The sequence below is a fragment of the Bos mutus genome, chromosome 7 (assembly GCF_027580195.1).
Source record: "Bos mutus isolate GX-2022 chromosome 7, NWIPB_WYAK_1.1, whole genome shotgun sequence".
Taxonomy (NCBI): Eukaryota; Metazoa; Chordata; class Mammalia; order Artiodactyla; family Bovidae; genus Bos; species Bos mutus.
Window position 1 is genome coordinate 102009417 of NC_091623.1, and position 19225 is coordinate 102028641.

Sequence of the window (19225 nt, forward strand, 5' to 3'; positions counted from 1 at the left end):
AGGATTCTGATAAACATTCTCCCAGTGAGCCTTCTGAGATGCAAGAACAGTTCTGGGCTCATTGCCCTTGTAGAGTACCAAGGTCCCCACACCTCACTCCCTCCTCCTTTATCCTCCTTCTCTTCCTCTTTCCTGTCTTCTGTAATAGAGAGAACACACCCCATAACTTGGGGCAGGTAATCCATCCCTCTGAGTCCCAATTTCCTCCCTTGTAATATGAGGGTAATGACAGGGCCTTCCATGTAAGAGGTACGGGAAGGTCCCCAGCCCTGTGTCTGGCACACACAGTGGGTATTTTTCCCCCTGCACCCCATCCTTTCCCCTAATCCTGGCCCCTGCCCTTTTCCCTTTCTAATATATTTTCCTGATTCGGTCCTGCCCTCACCTCCACCCCAGGCACTTCCACCCCCTCTGACTGTGCTTCTGGGTGGATGGGAGAGGCAGCCAAGCTTAGCCCTGAGGAGGGCTGACCACTGTGGGGCCAGTCTGGCCAGGCCAGCCTTGGCACTTTCCACAAGGCCACACCCTAGCTTCTCTACTTTTAGTAAATAGCCCACAGGATTCAGGGGTGGAAGGAGGATGTAGAAAAGGAGAGGCCAAGATATTTTCCTCTTTAGCTTATTATTTATTGCCCTTGGTAGACTCTTCCAGTGGCTTAATGGTCAGAGATCATTGAGTAAGCTGCTGTGTGACTTTGAAGTTCCCATTCACTCTCTGGAGTCAGTGCAGTGTTGGGATAAAAGAGGAGAGTATCAGGCCCTGAAGCCAGATTGTCTGAGCTGGACCCTCATCTCCATCACTTACTGGCTTGGGTTACTAACCTCTCTATCCCTCACTTTCCTCGATTTTAAAATGGAATTTATATTATATGTGTTGTATAGGGTTGTTATGAGGATTAAATAAGTTAGTCTGTTTAAAACACTTAGAACAGAGCCTAGCCCATAGAAGGCACTCAGTTAATCTTAGCTCAGCGATTCTGTGTAAATGGGGAAGTAAAACAGGGCTGTGTGCGCGTGGGAAGAGCAGGACACCCTCTCAGGGTATTCCAAAGTCCTGAAACCCCACAGTCCGCCTCTGTGTTGACCTCTGAATAAGAACATTTCAGGAGCTTGTACACAAAGTACTTAACTGTCCCAGAGAGACCCTAGGAAACTGGACAAAGAATTTCAAAGCCAGATGGAGCCCTTAGAGATCATGTGGTCCAGCTTCTAATGGTTCAGAACAGGTAGGGAGGACCAGGGAGACTACAGGGACTGGTCTGAGATCACAGAGCCGTGCTGAGTTGTAGAATTGTGGATGGTGATTTGAGGGGGCAATGGGGTGGTCGGATGCTGAGGGTCAGAACCCCAGCCTCCATGCCCTCAAGGATGCTTGGTTCAGGCATGCACTGCATGGCTGGGATACTTGGGGTCATCACTGGCATCTTTAATAATGATGATAACCATGGGAATGGATCCCACACCCTGCACCAAATGTTTTCTCATGTATTCTCTCATCCACATAAAATCTCCATTTTACAAATGAGGAAAGATGTCTTTCTCAAATAGCTAGAAAAGGGCAGATCTGGGGTTTGAATATGCATTTCTCTGATGCCCAAATCAGCAAGATTCTTCTATGCTTCCCAGTGCCTAATTGGGAGCTTGAACCCACAGCTCCCAAAGACAAGGATCTTTGATTTGTCTGACAGAGCTGGCCAAGCAAATAACAGAAGTGGATGAGCCTGAACTACCAGCCATCTTTTCAGCCCCTGATCCACAAGCCACAAGAGAGCCCAAACCCTGTGTGAGAGAGGTGGATCCTTTCTTTCAGGGGCCCTGCCTTGATGCTGTCTGTTCCCACTAATTTTTTTTTACAACTTTGAAAGGTTATAATATATTCTCTGGAAAACATTCAGCAGTACAAAAGCCCTCCCTAAGCCCTCCTACCCTGTCAGAGGTCCATCACTGGTTGAATGATTCAGAAATTCTAGACCTCTGGAAAGGTCCCTGGTTGGTCCTGAGGGAACACAGGTAGATAGAGGAAAACCCTGCTCAATTAAAGTTCCTGATACCTGGAGAATTTTGAGGGCAGATCACTTCAAACTCAACCACGAGTCTCCCACATTTCTTGGACATTTGGGGGAGAAAGAGCTCTTCTCCAGGAAGTTTCTGCTGCATGCCAGGCTTGACATCCTTGAACATGATGGGGAGAAGCAGTAGCTAGTTTTGGAAGAGGTGAGAAAATAGGGCTTAGAACGTGGAGTGAAGCATCAGGACCTGACTCGCCCAGGCTTCATCCAGGGCAGGATTACAAACAGATGGAAAGTGGGAGGAGAAGCAGGCAGTGGGTAGCCTGAAAAAGAACTTCTACCTCTCAAAAACATAAAGTCTATACAGTAGCTGACATGAATTTGTCAATTTAACATTAAGAAGCACAAGAGCAGGGTAGGTGGCAGGGGGAATGTCTGTTAGTAGAGTCTAAGGACCTAAGACACTTGGAGTCCAAGGAACTAGGTGATCCCCAAGGATCCTTCTGGGCTGATAGTCTCATGAGGTTGAGAGATCAAAGCCTGGGAAGTAGGACAAGACCTGATTCTGACCCAGATGCCCTAAAATCTTTTGGAGTTCAATGTGAAGGCCAGGTTATTTCCCATGGATCACAGAGCCTTAAAGAAAAGGAACTTGGTGTCCAGACCTCAGTTAGGCTTTCAGTTTCTGGGTCAACTCACCCTGATCCTTCTCCCTAGCCCTTTTCTCACGCTCACCTGCACTTCACTTCCTGAAAAGACAAAACTTGTTGAGCTGCACCTCTCTCCTGTGGAGGGTGGGGAGGGGAAGCTTTCCCCTAAATAAAGGCAAAGTACAAAGGACACTCCCAAATCTATGTCTCCCCTTTCCTTTTTCTCATTAGTTCATTCATTCACTCATTTGTTCATTCACTCTTAAACAATTATTAATTAAATACCCTCTGTGTGTGCCTGGTACTTTTCTAGGGCTGAAGTTATCGTAGAGAATAAGACATAGTCTCTGATATCATGCTGTTTACATGCTAGGTGGAAGAAGAATGGGATAGACCATAAGTAGGTAGACAAATAAACCAGTGAGAGCATTTAAAATTGTGAAAAGGAATAAAAGAATAGCAAAACATGATGCAGCAGGGAGCTTTCTTCTGTCTACTGTCCTCAAAATAAAGTCCAAGGCTGGAAAGCCCATCTCCATCTGCCCCTGTTTACCTCTCTAGCCTTTTACCTCTTGTCTGTTTTCATCTTGAGCTCTCTGTTTCAGCCGTGAAGAACCTGCATATCAAAGTTGGAAGGGGCAAAGTAGCCCCTTGATCTGGTAGTTCTTTTAGCTTCAAACACTGTCTCTTTTCACTGCCTCTCTCATGTCTCTCACCCAGCTAACTCCTGCTCCTTCTTGGCTTACGAGCTACTTCCAGCTGGAAGCTGGTCCTACTCCCACGAATTCAGGTGCAGTGCCTCTCTCTGTGCTGCATTCTCTCCTTCAAGAGCATCCATCGTCCTCTGCAGCCAGTTTGCTGCTTTCTCCACACCAGACTGTGAGCTCCTAGAGGGCAGGAATCATATTTTACTCTCCCTGAATCATAGAAGCCTCAACAGTTGGCACAGTGCACAGTACATAGCAGATGCTTAAGAAACACCTGTTGAATTAATTAACACTTCGTTTAGTACATTTTGTTATTGTTGTTTAGTTGCTAAGTCGTGTCTGACTCTTTTGCGACCCCATGGACTATAGCTAACAGGCTCCTCTGTCCATGGGATTTCCCAGGCAAGAATACTAGAGTGGATTGCCATTTCCTTTGCCAGGGGATCTTTCTGACCCAGAGATTGAACCCAGATCTTCTGTATTGGCAGCAGGATTCTTTACCGCTGAGCCACCAGGGAAACCCTTAGAATGTTTAAAAGCTCAGCAATATGATGAAAAGGCATCAATGAAGTGTGGCTTTGGAGACAAAGAATTAATTGGGGAAAAAATATAACAATTCCTCAGTCCTTTCTTGAGTTCATATTCCAGCCTCTTTCAGCTCAAATACTTTACTAGAGCCTCCTAAAAGGCTGACCAAGCAGGAGGACAGAAATTATTGACCCTACTTAACAGCCAGGGAAGGTCATGTCCAAGAAGGGTGAATGCACTTCCAGCCAGGTGGTGGTAGAGTATATCTGGATAAGGTCGGGGCCCCAGAGACATCATACCCGATCTCTGCATCATGGAGGGAATGTGGATGGAGGTGCTCATAGACAGACTCCGAACTAAGTATCCTGGCTCATCTAAAACTCAAAATAACTGCTTCAGGGTGGCAATGACGGTTGCCACAAGGAGGAGACAATGAGATTGACCCACAGTCTACCCTCATTCTGTAACTCAACTCCAACTAGGCAGGTTCTCCGGGCCACCATTCCATTTGTTCTTAGGGACTCCTCCCTGGGGTCAGTTCATGAGACACTGTACACTCATCGACTGACTAGGATGGAAATTCTAGTCAAAATTCTAACTTCCTCATTTCAGAGTTGGGAGAGTCAGGGTTCAGAGAGATGTGATTAGTCTCTGGCATGGATAAATGTAAGATCAGGAGTCCAGATTATTGGTCCAAAACTTTCTCAAGTATCCCCTTGACATGACCCTCTGTGTTGGGAAAGGGGTGATGGTGCTGTGGACCTGACCTAGCCATTTGTTAGCTGTGGTCACGGTGGGGAAAGAGAGGCAGGAGGGGTGATGGGCTACCCACCCCATCCAGTTGTCCCACTCTAGAGTTTATTCATTCCCCAGTAGTCCTCATTGGTTTTATGCGTTGTCAGTTAACCAGAGGAAGTAGAATATGGGTTGTCCACTGTTTAGTGACTGTTTATGAAGATCATTATTCCTCCAGGAAATAGTCTCCCAGACAAACAATAACAGAGAGGATGGAGGGCAGGAGGAATGAGGCCAGCAGATAGCATAGGTAGGGCTCCCTGCTACTAAGAATCAGGGAAAAGGCTATATGTATTAGGTTCCACCAACATATAAGAACTTCCCAGAGAAGGGAAACGACATTTTGAAAGTTTCAGACTGTATCCAGCCCAGGTGTGACTCTTTATTTACTATGGGATCCTGGACAAATCATTCGGCCTTTCAGAACCTCAGCCTCTCAAATGAGAGGGTTGAATGAGATGGTTTTTAGGGACTCTTTTCCATAACTCTCCCCACAAATGAAGTGAGTTTTAAAGGAAGTGAGAGTCAGTAACTCCATTTCAGATAAACTCAATAAACCTAGTATTTGTCAGGCCAGGTCCTGTTGAAGTTTAATTGGGAGATCTGAGGAATAGAGTTAACACAGCAGGCCTGAGACTGCTATCCTTAGAAAGATGTTTGCACAATTGGCCCTGGGTTGGCATTCCGGAACTTTGATGTCAAAGGATTTCCACAATTCCCAGAACTGATAACGGTGGCTCACTTAAGCCTAGACTATTTGGATAAACAATGTGGCTCCTGCTGAACACCTGTTTTCTTCTGGGAGTCTGGCATTTTGGTACACGCTAGGCGGAGGACGCCTACAAGGCCAGCCCCCAATAAAAACTGAGCCCTGGACTTCCCTGGTAGTCCAGTGGTTGGGTATCTGCCTGCTAATGCAGAGAACATGTGTTCAAGCCGTAGTCTAGGAGGACTGCCCACGATGAGGGGCAACTGAGCCCACACGCCCCAACTATTGAGCCAGCACTCTAGAGCCCACGAGCTGCAGCTATTGATGCTCAGCACCTAGAGCGCATGCTCTGCAACAAGAAAGCCACCACAGTGAGAAGCCCACGCACCGCAACTTGAGAGTAGCCCCTGCTCACCGCAACTAGAGAAAGCCTGTGCACAGCAACCAAGACCCAGCGCCACCAAAAATAAATAAAACCGATCACTGAGTCTAATGGGGTTCCTCAGAAGACGCTTTACAGGTATTGTCATAGTCTGCTGCTAGAGAATTAAGTGCATCCTGTGTGATTCAACTGGGAGAGGCCTCTCGGAAGTTTGTGCCTGGTTTCCCTCAGTCTTTTTCCCATGCACCTTTTCCTTTTGCTGATTTATTCTGTAACCTTTTGCTGTAATAAATCAGAGTGTGAGTATGATTATATGCTGAGTTCTGTGAGTCCTGATAGCAAATCATTGAACTGGTAGGTGGTCTTGGGAACCTCAGACAGGGGATAAGCCTAGATCTCACAGAAACAACCATAATCCTAGCAATCTTTTAGGAATATACAGCTTAAAACTAGCACTATCCAACAGAAATATAGTCTCAGTTGCATGTGTAATTCAAATTTTTCTATCAGTCACATTTTACAAAGTAAAAAGAAACAAGTGAAATTAATTTCAGTATAATTTCTTTAACCCAAATATAAAAATATTAAATGTTACCTTGTAATGATATAAAAATTTATTGAGAAATTGTAATTCTTTTTTTTTCTTATTAAGTCTTCAAAAACCAGTGTGTACTTTATACTCACAGCACATCTCCATTTGGACTAGCCACATTCCAAGTGCTCACTAGTCACACTCAGCTAATGGCTGACAAGTGGAAAAGCACAGAGTTAGAGATTAATGACAAGGACTCCAGAGATCAAGATCTTGTCAGAATCTTAGTTTTGCCACCTACCAACTGGATGGCCTTAAGCAAAGCCATTTAATTAATATATTAGTTTCTTCTTCTCTAAAATGGGGATAATGTTAGCTACCTCATGAAGTTATAGGAATTCCAAAAGTATGGGATCACAAAGAGCTGGACATGACTGAGCGACTGAACTGAACTTAACTGAGTGCCTAGTATGTATAGGATGTTGGGTGAATGCTGACTGTTACTCTTATCATCCAAAAGGTTGGCCTTTGAGGTTAATTTGTTCAACTCCTCATTCCACAGATAAACTGAGGCCCAGAGTTTGGAAGGCACTGATTTCAAAAGCAGAGGCTCCAGCCACCTCTTTTCCTGTCCCCTGGCTAGCTCTAAAGATTGCATCTGCCAATATTTAGGAATCCAACAGCTTTGGGGCCCTACCTGGATTCTGCCATCCCTTCTTGATTATAAAAAAGGGCCACCATTGGAGTTGGCACAAAGTGGTGGGGCCTGGGCCTCCCTTCTGCTACCCGCCCCGATCTGGGTTGGGCTGGCTGACCTCATCACTGACTCCAGCTATTGCTCAGCACTGATAGGGTTGGCTTCCATTGTTTTCACTTTTCACTGCCCTTCTTGTTTATTAACTCATGTTCTATCTCCTTCTAAGACACAGAGCATCAGCACTTTTTAAAAACCTCTTTTTAATCATCTACAGTCCCTCTTCACCCACCAAGCAGGTCAGTAGTGAATGTGCCTAAAAAAGAGAAAGTGAAGAGGGACTTGGTGCTCACTTATCTGAGATGCAGTAGAGCAGCTCCTCAGGCTGGAAACAAAACTGGCTTATGATTCCTCTGCAACATCTGTCTCCACCCTTCCTTTCCTGAAACCCAAATGCAAATCATCTACTCTCCTCTGACAACTTCACTCAGCATAACTCACGTATCTCAAATCTTCCCAGCAGCTGGAATCAGACCAGTTTTGTGGGCTCAGAGCTAGACTAAAATTCTACTTATTCAATTTGCCAAATAGTGTTATTTGGCATTCATTTATTTAATGTTTACTGAGCATCTACTGTGTATTAAGCCCTCTGCAAAGTGGTGAGAATGAGACCTTCGTGGACCTTAAGATTTAGTGTGAAAAGGTGACAAATAAGAAATAATGGTAAAGTAAGTGGTAAACAAAAGGTTAATGTATAAAATGTCAAATGCTCTAGGAGTTATAATAAATCAAGGGGACCCGAACAAAACTCTTTCCTTAAGAAATGACATCTGCACTGAGACCTGAAAATGGTAGGAGAGAACCAGTGAAAGAGAACACAGAGAGTTCCAGGTAGAGGCAACAACATAGCTGAAGGTAAGAGAGAATGGCCTGTTGGAACAACTGGAGAACAGCCCAGTACAGCTGGGTAGTGAGAGCAAGAGGAGAGTGGCAGAGACAAGGAAGCAGCCAGATTTGGAGGATATTGTCCTAAGGGCTAAGGAATTTGGACTTTAACCTGAAGGCCAGGGGAAACAGCCTGGTGCAGAATAACATCTTTCAAAACAGAATTCCAGGGAACAAATCAACCAAATGTGCTAAAAAGGCTGATGGTGAAAAAGTTAGCAAGTATGATATTCATTCTTGTCTTCGAGGTCTTTGTACTGAGGCTCGAACTGTCTTTGAAAGTAGTACACAACAGGAAGGCCCAGTCCACTGGCAGGCTATGCTCCCTAACCTCCCACCCACTGTTCATGAGATCAGTACTTCTAAGTCTGGTTCAGCCCAGGTTTTCCTTAGACCCTTGGAGCTGCAGAGCCCACCATGGAGAGATTGTCAAGGACCCTTTTTTAACAGATGGGCCAGAGAAGGAAAGTCATTTGTCTATGGCCCTACTGCAAGCCTAAGGTTCTGACTCCTTGTTTTCCCCAAAGAAATTGAACACGAGGGCTAGGATTAGGGTAAGGCAATTCAGGCACTCTGGGTGCACCATATAAGCAGGCACTCACTCACGGGTGCCATCTCTGCACTCGCCTCACCCTAGTCCTGGCTCTGTTGGACTCACTTTGAAGGCAGGGATTGTAACTTCCAGAAAACTCTCTGGCATCTTTCATGGTTTTTGTTTGTTTAACATTTTTTGTTTTGATGTGGACCATTTTTAAAGACTTTATTGAACTTGTTACAGTACTGCTTCTGTTGTTTATCTTCTGGTTTGTGGCTGTGAGGCATGTGGGATCTTAGCTCCCTGACCAGGGATCGAACCCATGCCTTCTGCATTAGAAGGTGAAGTCTTAACCCCTGGACCACCAGGAAAGTCCCCTCTTTCATGGTGTTGACAAGGTGCTAGGCACATATTATGAGGAATTCTAGATACCTACTGATGCAAATGAATAATGGATTTCTGACAAACTATGTATACAGATGTTTGTATCTTTGGGTAAATATGACCTTCAAGATACAACAGAACGAAGTCCAGAGGGCCCAAGAATGTACTCTAGGCTTGGATTCTGGTCCCCTCTTCGCCACCAATTTGCTGTGGGTGAATTGTTCCCCATCTCTAGGCTTCAGCAAAATGAGACAATTGAATAAATAATATTTGTTGACTACATACTCTGTGTCAGACACTGTTCAAATGCTTTTGTGCTTTAACTCATTTAAAGTTAAAGGCCTTCAAGACTCCCTTCACTTCAATAGGCTGTGGTTTGAGGTAAGGAAGGCTTCACAGAGAATACGGGATCAAGACAGCCCTTCCAAATTCCCACGGGGATCATACCATCTTAAATCATGATAAAGGCATAGTATCTCAAGGCACTTGTCCATCAGAAGACACAGAATCACCTGCCTCAGAGTCAGCTCTGGAACATGGCTGAAGGTGGAATCTCAGCCTTTGCCCCTAGAGATTGTAATGCAGTGATTCTGAAAGGGGACATAGGTATCTGTATGAAAAGCTTCTCAGATGACTTTTTTAGTCTGATTTGTGAAGCACTGACTCCGACACATATCGCTGTCTGTGGATAGAATCATGCATGGACCTTGAACTGCCTGACCTGGTCATCAGCATCTCAAAGCAGAGAAACAAATTCATTGATTTTTTTTTTCATGTGGGATCTTAGTTCCCTGACCAGGGATTGAACCTGCGCCCCCTGCACTGGACACACAGAGTTTAAACCACTGAAAAAGAAACTGTAGTCACTTACTCATGTCTGACTCTTTGCGACCCCATGCACTGTGGCCCACCAGGCTCCTCTGCCCATGGAATTTTCCAGGTCAGAATACTGGATTGTTGCCATTTCCTTCTCCAGGGGATCTTCCCAACCCAGGATCGAACCCGAGTCTCTCGAATTGCAGGCAGATTCTTTACCATCTGAGCCACCAGGGAAGCCTTAAACCACTGAACTATCAGGGAAACCCCCAAATCCGTTGACTAATGCCACAAATACTAAGCACCTGATGTGTCCTAGACCCTGTGCCAGCTGGTGATTATGGTCCCTACTCTCAAGGGACTCCTGGTCTAGGTCCATCACTTATTTTTAGCCTAAGAAGGGCCTTAGACAGCATCTAGCCTAAGAAGGGCCTTAGACAGCATCAACCAATCCCATCATGCCGTTCTGGGAAACTGAGACCCAGAGAGGGAAAGCAATTTGTTCAAGACTACAGAGGGAATAAATGTATTTTCTGCTCTCAAACCAGCTGAGGAATCCCAATGTTCTTCTAGGGAACGGGGCTGCATTCAAAAATTCTAGAGCAGTCAACTCGTTGCTTTTTAAGCACTAAGCCTACATAGAGTAAATATTCCTGGAGGTCTCACTCCAGATCTTGCTGACATTTTAAGTCCTTGATATCCCTTCTACCAGATTGGAGGCAGGAGGAAACAGGGAACACCAAGGGAAGTTCCATCAGTTCTTCGGTGCCTTTTAAAGTCCTTTCTCTAGCTGGGCTGAGGACACGGTGCTTGCCACTTCCAGCACTTTGGAGTCGAAAGAAGAGGGGGCTGCCTCACGTTCACAAGCACCTGGCTCCCGTCTCTCGGCCCAGACTTGCTTATGTCACTGTCGCCCAGCGGGGGAAGCGGAGGGGAAGTCATGCCCGCCCCTGAAATGCCAGGCGCCTTGCAATTGGCTACAAAGACTCAGGCCCGGCCGCGGATTGGTCATCGCTGAGGGCTTGAAAGGTAGATGAGAGCAGATGACACCTCAGACGGACCGTGGCCCGGGATCAGACAGCGTCTGCGGCGAGCCGAGACGCGCCCCCAGCCCATCATGGCCCGGCTCTTCCGGGCATCCTGCCTTCTCTCCCTGCTCCTGGCCGGCTTCATTCCCCCGAGCCAGGGACAGGAGAAGTCGAAGGTGAGTGAGCCTCGGGGGTGGGGGGCCAGGGGAAAGAACACAGCCCGCAGGTGTCACCATCTCTCAGTGAGGGCTTCCCTCTAGAAGGGTGATAACCTAGGTGCGAGAGACGCCCTTAACTCCCGTTGCCTCCGTCTTTGGCGCACTCAGACTGTCGTCAGACTCTTCGCAGTTTCATCTGCTGGAGACCTGGGTGCTCCTGGTGGGCGGAATGAATTAGGGACGAAGGTTTGTCTCTCCAGAGTTCACACTTTCTTCCCCCACGGCTACATCCGGGCTGCCTTGCTACATCCAAACCACCGTCTGTTTCTGAGACCCTTCCCTTCCAGTGGACCCTGAAGGGGGAGGGGGGCCCAGAAAATGGCGTGGAGACTCGGGGTCTGGGTGGCTGCAGAGTTCCCAGGGAGACTGGCAGGCAATGTGTGGTGCTCAAATGGCCCAAGCATAAATGCAGGCAGGATGCTGGGATACTGGTAAAAGGGGCTGACAGAACGAGCTCTGGGTTGGCAGCAAAGAACGCCCAGGACGCTGACTAGACCTCTCATCCTTTGCAGACCTCAATTTCTCCATCCACTGGAGGTAAGAGCACAGGGCACAAAGAGGCTGAAGACTTCAGAGGGGATGCTTGGAGAAGCTACAAAATCCACACACCATTCTCTGGAGGGTTTCCTGTTTGGGGCAGCCTCAGTACCCACCAGCCACAGCCCTTATTGGCCTGCCAGCTCCGTAGGAGAGGCAGAATTCTCTTGAGCCTTAGTCTACCCTCAGTAGAGCGTGTGGTCCTTAGTTAGAGTGGGGATGCTGAGGTCAGGAGCAGGGGTGACCTGACATGCTTAGACCTCTCCTCTTCCCCGGGGTGGGGAGTCAGGAGCCAGGCATAGACCCAAAGAGAGAGATTTTGTTTCCAGCCTCCCAATACATACACACAGCGACACACACACACTGGCACACACACACTGGCACACACACCAGCACACACCCCTCACCTGTATAAAATCAAGAAGCTTTGTGCGTCTGTGTTTCTCAAATCTTCCATTCTAAGGTCTTATGACTCCACAATTCCATTTCCGTAATCCTATCTATTGTTCAGGAAGCCCATTAAAAATGCAAGGTTACTTCTGCTTGTTTCTATCCCGTCCTGTCAGCCTAAATTCTAATCAGTCTGCCTCTCCTGGGAGTCAGCCTAGAGACTGGATGGTTATGGGGCCACTTCCTCCTAGCCTCTGGCTTTGTATCCAGTCTTGTTCATAACCTCCAATTCAGAAGGTATTTTCCAGGGCAGGGATGGGTCTGAGTTTTGATATTAGGGTGTGGAACTGAAGTGAGGGCAGGCCATGGGTAGGGCAGCATCATGGAGTCAGTCCTATAACCTCAGTTTGGGGAGAAGCAGAGACGGGAAGATGGGGCCCTGTTTCAAGAAGGTGGAGGTAAGAAAAATGGATCCCATGAATAGCTCATCATAGCCATGAGTTCTCTGTAGAACTCTGGGGAGGAATAGATGGATTCAGAGAAAACAGGATGGGTATGGTCTAGAAAAGCCTTAGAGTGGGGTGTGATCATATCAGATGCCACCCGCTAGGATTTGCTAGCCCATGACAGTCTGGTCCTGCCCCATCTTTCCTCCCAGGTCTTGAGAGGGTTGAAATGTCATAGCCTCCGTTTCTAGGACTCAATCACTGCTTATCTTACCCCCAGCTCCAGGGCCAAGGCAGGGGGCCAGGGGCAAGTAGAGGAAAGGATGTGACAGCCCCAGAGGGATATTTGCCTCCACTCAATTCAAAGGGAGGGGCTGGGGAACAAAGCCTTTTCTCGCTGTCACCTCTCCAGTCCATCTTAAGGCTGCCCAGGCTCCCTGTCCTTCCCCTACAAAAGGACTTCACAGAGGCTAGAAAGAATAACAGCTGCTGACGTGCATGGGCTCCTAGTAACCGCTGGTTTCTAGGTGACTAAATCAGGCAGATAGAATGAAGCACTGGCTGACAGTCAGAGCTGAAGAGCCCTCTAGACAGCCCTGAATCTGACCCCATCTCATAATCAAGGAGCCAGAGCCCCAGAGAAGAGACAGGAGTAGTCACATGTAGTTGCATGGGAGGCCTGGCCAGGCCTAGAACTCAGGTCTCCTGCCCCCAGTCCAGCTCTCCTCTCATACCTTCACACTGTTGGGAGTGGTAAGATGAGTGAGGAGAGAGACACAGGACCAGCAATGCAAGCCAGCCGGGGTCCTGGCAGGGTCTCCCCTCCCACTCTCAAGCCCTCTGAACTCTCCTGTCTTGTGCAATTGTGGGAGGATTGAGGTAACTTCCCCCGCCCCACCCCCATCTCCTCTGACCTCCTGGTTAAGGTGCAGGGGTCTGGGACTTCAGGGACCCACAAGAGGAGGGGCGGGGCCTATAAGGAGGTGGGGCGCATGCTTAGTATTGAGAGCCGGCTGTGGCTCTTTCCCCTACCATTGTCACTCTCTGACCCCTCTCCATCTGAACCCACAGCACCAGTGTTGCAGGCCCAGTAGAAAGCAGGAGGTTTTGTCACAGGTCCCTTTTCCTGCAAATACTCTGCCCAGTGCATCAGCTTCCTCATACCGACTGGGGAACATTCCAGTCTTCTTCACAGTAACACAGCAATGTCAGTGCCCTTTACCCTACCCCTTGATGAGGGGACAGGGGCTGGGTTTCTTTCCAAGGGGCTTTCAAGATGGTTTTAATCTACTAGCAAATTCCCACAGCCATTTTGGGAGACAGGTGGTTTTTCCTTCGCCCATCAACAGATGGAAACTCAGATTGAAAGTGACTTGCTCAGGGACACACAGCCAGCAAGACTCAAATCTAATGAGAGGAGATTCCCCTTGCCCCACCCCACCCTGAAAATGGGCTTAAAAGCTGATCCTCCTGCTGTTTTCAAGCTTCCCTTATTTAGACAACTTCTTGGCTTTTTTTTTTCCTCCCCATTTCACAGTTTGTTTTTCGGCCAGGGTGGAGTAGAGAGGCAGGCAGGAGGCCTGGCTAGGGTGTGTTTGTTGTGTCCTGGCTGTTTGCACTTGGAGCTGGAGCTGAGCTGGAGCTGAGACCCAGGGGCTGGAGGAATGTCAAGCTTAGGTCTCAGGCCTGTCTCTGGCACCCACCAGAAGTCACGGGCACGGAATATTAGACTCACGTGAAGCAGGGAATTCGTACCAGAGCCAAGAACACTTGCAGCAGTCAGGGAATGACCATGTGGAAGGAGTCCAGCTCCCCCAGCTCACAGGCCTACGGAGTCTCCAAGACAGAGTAGCTTTCTTACACCCACCCAGGGCTACGCCCTGCCAGCCCAGACGGCTCTCTTCACTCGGCTGGACCCAGGTGCACCTCACCTTAACAGCAAGTCTTCCAGGACTGGCCAGAACAGAGTGCGTGAATCTGCTTCTCTTAACTCCAACCACCTGCCTCTGGTCTATAATGCTAGCTTGCATTCAGTTTGTTTATTGTCTTCCTGCCTCTCCTCAGATGTCCAGGCCAGGACTGCCAGCCCACCTGCTAATTGTGGTAGTGATGCCATGATGCTCTCTCAAGACTAAACCCAGATTTTTGTAGTCTGCATCAAAAAATGGTAGAGATGAGATGAGGATAGAGTTGGGGGTGGGGTGGGTGTAAATTCCACATCCCACTTGCTGGCAGTAATCCATTCCCTCTTCTCCCACCGAAAGCAATGCTGTCAAGCCATCGTGGTTCAGAACAGCTGGTCCAGTTCAAGGTTCTCACTTTATAAATGAGGAAACTGAGGCCCAGAGAAGAGAAAGGACAAGTCCAAGACCACACAGGGAGTTAGAGGCAGAGCTGGTTCCCCAACTCACAGCCCATTGTTCACTGACTCTACTAGTCTGGAGGCGGACTGTGGAGCAACAGTTGGGCAAAGAGGAAGGCCTCAAGGTTGTTGTCACACTGCTCAATGCAGGGAACATCGGATCTATGCCAGGCACTGGGCTTTATCCTGACCATCCCATTTAATCCTCCCAGCAGGCCTGGCCCCATTTCTGGCCCCTATCCTACTTCCCTATTTTTGAACAACAGCCTCAGCTTTCCAGTTCTCCAGATTGGAAACGTCTGAATCACCATTTTCCACACTGTCGTTTCCTTGTTTCTGTTCAGCTCTTCCTTCACGACGGTCTACTTCTGGCTCTCATCACCACTTGCCTGCGTTATTCTAACAGCTTCCAGTCTCCACCATCCCATCCAGTAACACCGGCATGGCGGTAGTCTCCCTCACAGCCTGCCTGGTGGCTGTCTAAACTGACAAGTGATGCAGAAGTAATGACCATAGTTATTTCTCCAAGTTTCCATAGCACTCACCAGCTTGTTCAATGCTTTTAATATTATTATCTTGTGCAATGCATTAGGAGACTTCAGTTCTAGTCCAGTTTGAATTCTTGGGCAAGTCAAGACCACGTGGGCAAATGTGTTCCGCCACTCCCTGGTATCTTGAAAATGGTGGAGTCCAAGTTCCCTTCAGGCTCTAACCGCTCCCTGGTGCTGGTCTTTTCTTGCAGACGGACTGCCACGCTGGTGTGGGTGGCACCATCTATGAGTACGGGGCCCTCACCATCGATGGGGAGGAGTACATCCCCTTTAAGCAGTACGCTGGCAAATACATCCTCTTCGTCAACGTGGCCAGCTACTGAGGCCTGACGGGCCAGTACGTTGGTAAGAGCCACCTGCTCTTCCCCTGATGTGTTTGGGGATGTTTTTGCCAGTTGGGCACATTCCAATCACAGGAGCTTTTCTGGTGCAAGGAGAATGGGGGTGATGGTCATCATGAGATTTCAAACCCTGCACCTGAATCCTACTGTGTTCTGTGGTTCTGTGAAAATAATTATATAACCTGAGGTCTGATCCCCTATAAACACGTTCTAGAAGATTCTCAGTTGTCCTTCATCCCTGGGTATCTCAATTGCCCTAAAAGAAGAAGGATGGAGGAGACTGGGTTTGTGCCTGGAACTTCCTTTCATTGGAGTAAGAAACAGTAGCTTCCTCTTGCTGAGAAATTCTCCCCTGTCCTCAGCCCATCTGCCTCAGTGCTTCTCTTGGCCCCTGGCCTGAATCCCCAGAGTTTGTGTGTTAGTGACAGAACCAGGTTTCATGATCCCTGGTACCCCCTACTTCTTTCTCCTTAGCTGGGTCAGAGTCAAAAGCCAGGGCACAGGCAAGCCAAAGGCATCTGACAACACCCACCAGAAAATGCTTTGGGGGTGTGGGAGGGAGGCAAGGACAATCTAACTTAGAATGTTCTGCCTGAGAGTCATGGGCAGATTCCTGGAAGTGCAATGACAGTGAACTGGATGGCCCAGTGGGTAGTGAGTGCTCTGTCTAGAATGCTTCCATGTAGCCCTTGGAATAGAGCACAGTGCATTTGGGCAAGAGGTGGGCTGACCATGGATGCTGCACAAGAGACCAGGAGGCACCGAGAGGAGTGAGAGCTGGGCCAGGCTTTCCCCTGGGCCCCTGAATACCCAAAGTATAGGAGGGGTGTGAGGGCTCGATCCCACCCCAGGGAAGTCATCTGCCTTCTGCCCAGGGATGGATGGTTCTCACTCCAGGAAACTCAGTCCTGAGAGTCCTGAAGGAGCCCACAGCCTACAGGCCCAGGTGGTGGGTTTAGGCAGTGGGTGTCTGTTTACTAATTTGAGAAAGCACATTGCTCTCTTCTCCCCCAGACCTCCAACCCATCTAGGTTGGACTCCATAGGATGGGGCTTGAATGCCAGCAATGCCACACTCAATGAATTATCTTGGGCAAGTCCCTTCCCATCAGGCCTCAGTGATTTCAGCTATACAATGGGGTGGGGAGGTGGATGGTACACAGGAGGTGGGACTCCTCACCAGGGCTATCTCCATCTCTGCTCTCTCCCTGTTCCAGAACTGAATGCACTGCAGGAAGAGCTTGAACCATTTGGTCTGGTCATTCTGGGCTTCCCCTGCAACCAATTTGGAAAACAAGAACCAGGAGAGAACTCGGAGATCCTAGCCACCCTCAAGTGAGTGCTGACTCAGTGTCCTGAGAAAGCTCCTCTAACACATCCCTCCCACCCTGTGCCCCAGCCCAGGCTCCAGGCATCTTTTATGCTGGGCCCTACTCACGATGGATATTTATCAGCCACCAAGAACTACTCTCTCCTTCCAGGAACTCTGTTTAGTGGAACAAGTGGAAGAGGTACCAGGAGAGAGACAGGGTCAGGGATGGTGGCTGTCAGCCATGTTGGGGTAAGGGAAGGACAGGTTGAGGGCAGCGGTTATTGAGCAGTTACCAAATTGAAGGAAGACTGCTGACCCACATTATACCTGTGCCCATTTAACAGTCACTGGCTCCCACTGCCCATTATAGCATAAAATCCAGATTCCCAACCCCTTCCCCAGTTCTGTCCCCTCGTCTTATTTCTGAGCCCATGTATCTGGGACCCACACAAAAATATTCCTCTTAGGTATGTTCGACCAGGTGGGGGCTTCACCCCCAATTTCCAACTATTTGAGAAAGGCGATGTGAATGGGGAGAAAGAGCAGAAGTTCTACACGTTCCTGAAGGTGAGTACACAGCCAAGCCACATTCCTGAAGAGCCTCTCTCCCTGGCTGATGCTGGCTCCAGACGGGGCTGCAGGCGCTCCTGGCCCCAGGCCACGTAGACTAGGCCCGTGCCACCCTCCTTTGTTCCTGGGCTCTTGCGGAGTTTCCTGGCATCTGATTATTATTCCAACTAGAGGGCTTTGTAGACCCTAGGGGCTCACCAACTCATTTTACAGATAGGCCCCAGAAGGGACAAGCTTAGGGTCTCACAATCTGCTAGAACCAAAGTTGGTGCTGGGATTCAGTTTTCTAACTCCCAACCTGGTGCTCTTTTCTCAATGCCCGGCTATTCTCCTTCCCCCGAGAAGTCTTGGGAAGGAGGAGGGATAAGAGGGTGGGAAGGGCCCCAGGCAGAGTTGACACTTCTCTCGTCTGTGCTCCAGAACTCCTGTCCTCCTACCTCGGAGCTCCTAGGCTCACCTGACCGCCTTTTCTGGGAACCCATGAAGGTCCATGACATCCGGTGGAACTTTGAGAAGTTCCTGGTGGGGCCAGACGGCATCCCCATCATGCGCTGGTACCACCGCACCACGGTCAACTCTGTCAAGATGGACATCCTGACCTACATGCGGCGGCGGGCGGTCTGGGAGGCCAAGGGGAAGTAACTGAGGCCCACCGCCCCTCCCCCCAAGTCCACCACACGGGCTAGGGAGGACTCTGTTCAGGAAGGAACCCATTTCTCCAACTACGCCACACTCCCATGCTAGACCCTTTACTGTTACACAAGGCCCCAGCCTGAGATGAACGTTTGTGTCCATACTGCTCTGCACATGGGCGTTTGCACACATGCCTACAGGCGTGTGTACACATGAGTACAGGGCCACATGTGTCAACCTGCACAAGTGTATATGTGGCAACAGCTGTGTGCCGTGAAGAATGCCAGAGAGGAACTTCCCTTTCCTTCCAGTTCTCTGTTCCAGTGATAACCATCCACTTTCAGCTGAGTCCAAACTGAAAAACCAGCTCTAGATTCAATTGTTCTGCTTTAACCAGGACCTCACCCTACCGGGCTGGCATCTCTTACTGCCTCCAAACACCACCCAGAAGTGCCTGGAAGTTTCTGGGTCCGCCGCACTGCCTGACTCCCTCCTTCTCCACCACACAGCCTCGCTCCTTCCTGAGGGCCCTCCCCTGCCCCCCACCCCACCACCCCCACAGCGTTCCCTGAGAGTCGCCAAGGCAGACGTGAGAGCAGGGGCCACGTTCCCCGTGTCAGGGGGCGGCATCGCCATGAAGGAGGGGCCCGAAGCCCGCGTGGGCGGGCCTCCCTTGAGCCTGTCTGAGGGGCCAGCCTTTAGTGCATTCAGGCTGAGGCCCCCGGCCAGGGATGCCACCCCACTCCCTCGGGGGGTGTGTCCTCTCCCCTCACCCTGACCCACTGGCATGAGACTCACCCCTGTCTGCCTAGTAAAGGCCTTTCTGCAGCAGCTGAGCCTACTGTCATGCTTCTTCCATGGGGCTGCCCCAGCACGGGGGCAGGAAAGCTGGAGGTGGGAGGAAGGAATGAACTGAGGGCTTCAGGTCCTTGCTTTTTGGTTTCCACCTAGGCCTGCTCTGCTGCCTCACTCAGCATCTGGAGTCTATAAAACCAGCTCACATCTACGGTCACCCCACAGTTCTCTCTAAGGCAGCTAGCACTGAGATGAGCTGTTCCATTTGACAGATGAGGAAACTAAGGCTCACGGAAGGGCCAGGCCTTGCCCAGTGTCTCCTGACAAGTGAGGGGCAGGACTGGAGTGTAAACTCAGG

The 19225-nt window shown here is 49.1% G+C and overlaps 1 protein-coding gene across 1 annotated transcript; it reads left to right on the top strand.

Annotated features, from left to right (window-relative positions):
* Positions 1–10728: 10728 nt before the first annotated feature.
* GPX3 (glutathione peroxidase 3) lies at positions 10729–18903 on the top strand. The gene is made up of 5 exons (XM_005897329.3): positions 10729–10889; positions 15409–15562; positions 16775–16892; positions 17337–17436; positions 17860–18903. The coding sequence occupies exons 1-5, from the start codon at positions 10803–10805 to the stop codon at positions 18079–18081; spliced, it is 681 nt and encodes a 226-aa protein (XP_005897391.2). The 5' UTR covers positions 10729–10802; the 3' UTR covers positions 18082–18903.
* Positions 18904–19225: the final 322 nt, after the last annotated feature.